We start from the raw sequence: 3,641 nt of genomic DNA on the forward strand, positions 1-3,641 counted from the left end.
ACGTCCGTGGTGCGGGTGACGTCTGTGGTGCGGGTGACGTCCGTGGTGCGGGTGACGTCCGTGATGCGGGTGACGTCCGTGATGCGGGTGACGTCCGTGGTGCAGGTGACGTCCGTGGTGCAGGTGACGTCCGTGATGCGGGTGACGTCCGTGGTGCAGGTGACGTCCGTAATGCGGGTGACGTCCGTGATGCGGGTGACGTCCGTGAAGCGGGTGACGTCCATGATGCGGGTGACCTCCGTGATACGGGTGACGTCCGTGATGCGGGTGACGTCCGTGGTGCGAGTGACGTCCGTGATGCGGGTGACGTCCGTGGTGCGGGTGACGTCCATGGTGCGGGTGACGTCCGTAATGCGGGTGACGTCCGTGGTGCGAGTGACGTCCGTGATGCGGGTGACGTCCGTGGTGCGGGTGCCGTCCATGATGCGGGTGACCTCCGTGATGCGGGTGCCGTCCGTGGTGCGGGTGACGTCCGTGGTGCGGGTGCCGTCCATGATGCGGGTGACCTCCGTGATGCGGGTGCCGTCCGTGGTGCGGGTGACGTCCGTGGTGCGGGTGACGTCCGTGGTGCGGGTGACGTCCATGATGCGGGTGACGTCTGTGGTGCGGGTGCCGTCCGTAATGCGGGTGACGTCCGTGGTGCGGGTGACGTCCGTGATGCGGGTGACCTCCGTGATACGGGTGACGTCCGTGATGCGGGTGACGTCCGTGGTGCGAGTGACGTCCGTGATGCGGGTGACGTCCGTGGTGCGGGTGACGTCCATGGTGCGGGTGACGTCCGTAATGCGGGTGACGTCTGTGGTGCGAGTGACGTCCGTGATGCGGGTGACGTCCGTGGTGCGGGTGCCGTCCATGATGCGGGTGACGTCCGTGATGCGGGTGACGTCCGTGGTGCGGGTGACGTCCGTGATGCGGGTGACGTCCATGGTGCGGGTGACGTCCGTGATGCGGGTGACGTCCGTGGTGCGGGTGACGTCCGTGGTGCGGGTGACGTCCGTGGTGCGGGTGACGTCCATGGTGCGGGTGACGTCCGTGGTGCGGGTGCCGTCCGTGATGCGGGTGACGTCCGTGGTGCGGGTGACGTCCGTGATGCGGGTGACGTCCGTGGTGCGGGTGACGTCCGTGATGCGGGTGCCGTCCGTGGTGCGGGTGACGTCCGTGATGCGGGTGACGTCCGGGGTGCGGGTGACGTCCATGTTGCGGGTGACGTCCGTAATGCGGGTGACGTCTGTGGTGCGAGTGAGGTCCGTGATGCGGGTGACGTCCGTGGTGCGGGTGCCGTCCATGATGCGGGTGACCTCCGTGATGCGGGTGCCGTCCGTTGTGCGGGTGACGTCCGTGGTGCGGGTGACATCCGTGGTGCAGGTGACGTCCGTGGTGTGGGTGACGTCCGTAATGCAGGTGACGTCCGTGATGCGGGTGATGTCCGTGATGCGGGTGACGTCCGTGGTGCGGGTGACGTCCGTGATGCGGGTGCCGTCCGTGGTGCAGGTGACGTCCGTGGTGCGGGTGACGACCGTAATGCGGGTGACGTCCGTGGTGCGGGTGACGTCCGTGATGCGGGTGATGTCCGTGATGCGGGTGACGTCCGTGATGCGGGTGACGTCCGTGGTGCGAGTGACGTCCGTGATGCGGGTGACGTCCGTGGTGCGGGTGACGTCCATGGTGCGGGTGACGTCCGTAATGCGGGTGACGTCCATGGTGCGGGTGACGTCCGTGATGCGGGTGACGTCCGTGATGCGGGTGACGTCCGTGGTGCGGGTGACGTCCATGGTGCGGTTGACATCCGTAATGCGGGTGACGTCCATGGTGCGGGTGACGTCCGTGATGCGGGTGACGTCCGTGGTGCGAGTGACGTCCGTGATGCGGGTGACGTCCGTGGTGCGGGTGCCGTCCATGATGCGGGTGACCTCCGTGATGCGGGTGCCGTCCGTGGTGCGGGTGCCGTCCGTAATGCGGGTGATGTCCGTGGTGCGAGTGACGTCCGTGATGCGGGTGACGTCCGTGGTGTGGGTGCCGTCCATGATGCGGGTGACCTCCGTGATGCGGGTGCCGTCCGTGGTGCGGGTGCCGTCCGTGATGCGGGTGACGTCCGTGGTGCGGGTGACGTCCGTGGTGTGACATGCTGGGGTGTCATGGATGCGACTGGAAGGGGCCCGGGGGGCACATGCTGGGGTGTCGTGCATGCGACTTGAAGGGGCCCGGAGGGCCCATGCTGGGGTGTCATGGATGCGACTGGAAGGGGCCCGGAGGGCCCATGCTGGGGTGTCGCGGTACGACTGGAAGGGGCCCGGGGGGCCCATGCTGGGGTGTTGTGGATACGACTCGAAGGGGCCCAGAGGGCCCATGTTGGGGTGTCGCGGATCCGACTCGAAGGGGCCCGGAGGGCCCATGCTGGGGTGTCGCAGATGCGACTGGAAGGGGCCCGGAGGGCCCATGCTGGGGTTTCGTGGATGCGACTGGAAGGGGCCCGGGGGGCCCATGCTGGGGTGTCGTGCATGCGACTGGAAGGGGCCTGGGGGGCCCATGCTGGGGTGTCGCGGATGCGACTGGAAGGGGTCCGGAGGACCAATGCTGGGGTGTCATGGATGCAACTGGAAGGGGCCCGGAGGGCCATGCTGGGGTGTCGCGGTACGACTGGAAGGGGCCCGGGGGGCCCATGCTGGGTTGTTGTGGATACGTCTCGAAGGGGCCCAGAGGGTCCATGCTGGGGTGTCGCGGATGCGACTGGAAGGGGCCCGGAGGGCCCATGCTGGGGTGTCATGGATGCGACTGGAAGAGGCCCGGGGGGCCCATGCTGGGGTGTTGTGGATACGACTCGAAGGGGCCCAGAGGGCCCATGTTGGGGTGTCGCGGATCCGACTCGAAGGGGCCCGGAGGGCCCATGCTGGGGTGTCGCAGATGCGACTGGAAGGGGCCCGGAGGGCCCATGCTGGGGTTTCGTGGATGCGACTGGAAGGGGCCCGGGGGGCCCATGCTGGGGTGTCGTGCATGCGACTGGAAGGGGCCCGGGGGGCCCATGCTGGGGTGTCGCGCATGCGACTTGAAGGGGCCCGGAGGGCCCATGCTGGGGTGTCATGGATGCGACTGGAAGGGGCCCGGAGGGCCCATGCTGGGGTGTCGCGGTACGACTGGAAGGGGCCCGGGGGGCCCATGCTGGGGTGTTGTGGATACGACTCGAAGGGGCCCAGAGGGTCCATGCTGGGGTGTCGCGGATGCGACTGGAAGGGGCCCGGGGGGCACATGCTGGGGTGTCATGGATGCGACTGGAAGGGGCCCGGAGGGCCCATGCTGGGGTGTCGCGGTATGACTGGAAGGGGCCCGGGGGGCCCATGCTGGGGTGATGTGGATATTGTCACACGTGCCGTGCTAGCTACCGGCCTGTACGGATGCAGGGGGGGCCCGCCCTTTTTCCGGCTTCGAGGAAGCCGACACCCGACTTGTCACCGTACTGGTGCCGTACGGGTGTTGTACGACATCACGTGCAGGAGTGGCGGCTGTACATCATTCAGGAGTATGCTGACGGCGGGCCGCTGAGGAAGTTGTACGGCAATAAGGCCCTGTGGCCGTCGCCTGGCGTGGTCAACTTGGTGAGAGAGAGAGAGAGAGTATTTGTGGGTTCCGTCGCCATCTGTCTGTCT

General features: G+C 67.6%; 4 protein-coding genes across 4 annotated transcripts; 2 read left to right on the forward strand and 2 right to left on the reverse strand.

Annotated features, from left to right (window-relative positions):
- Positions 1 to 602: 602 nt before the first annotated feature.
- VOLCADRAFT_66842 (uncharacterized protein) lies at positions 603 to 1,154 on the forward strand (the record flags this gene model as incomplete). The annotated part of the gene is made up of 1 exon (XM_002956222.1): positions 603 to 1,154. A coding segment is annotated over one exon (552 nt), but the record flags the coding sequence as incomplete, so codon positions are not given.
- A 258-nt stretch (positions 1,155 to 1,412) lies between these two features.
- Positions 1,413 to 1,910, forward strand: VOLCADRAFT_45744 (uncharacterized protein; the record flags this gene model as incomplete). Its single annotated transcript, XM_002956223.1, has 1 exon — positions 1,413 to 1,910. A coding segment is annotated over one exon (498 nt), but the record flags the coding sequence as incomplete, so codon positions are not given.
- A 375-nt stretch (positions 1,911 to 2,285) lies between these two features.
- VOLCADRAFT_37122 (uncharacterized protein) lies at positions 2,286 to 2,582 on the reverse strand (the record flags this gene model as incomplete). The annotated part of the gene is made up of 1 exon (XM_002956275.1): positions 2,286 to 2,582. A coding segment is annotated over one exon (297 nt), but the record flags the coding sequence as incomplete, so codon positions are not given.
- A 62-nt stretch (positions 2,583 to 2,644) lies between these two features.
- On the reverse strand, positions 2,645 to 3,079 carry VOLCADRAFT_66821 (uncharacterized protein; the record flags this gene model as incomplete). Its single annotated transcript, XM_002956276.1, has 1 exon — positions 2,645 to 3,079. A coding segment is annotated over one exon (435 nt), but the record flags the coding sequence as incomplete, so codon positions are not given.
- Positions 3,080 to 3,641: the final 562 nt, after the last annotated feature.

This window comes from Volvox carteri (genome assembly GCF_000143455.1).
Source record: "Volvox carteri f. nagariensis unplaced genomic scaffold VOLCAscaffold_59, whole genome shotgun sequence".
Classification (NCBI taxonomy): domain Eukaryota; kingdom Viridiplantae; phylum Chlorophyta; class Chlorophyceae; order Chlamydomonadales; family Volvocaceae; genus Volvox; species Volvox carteri.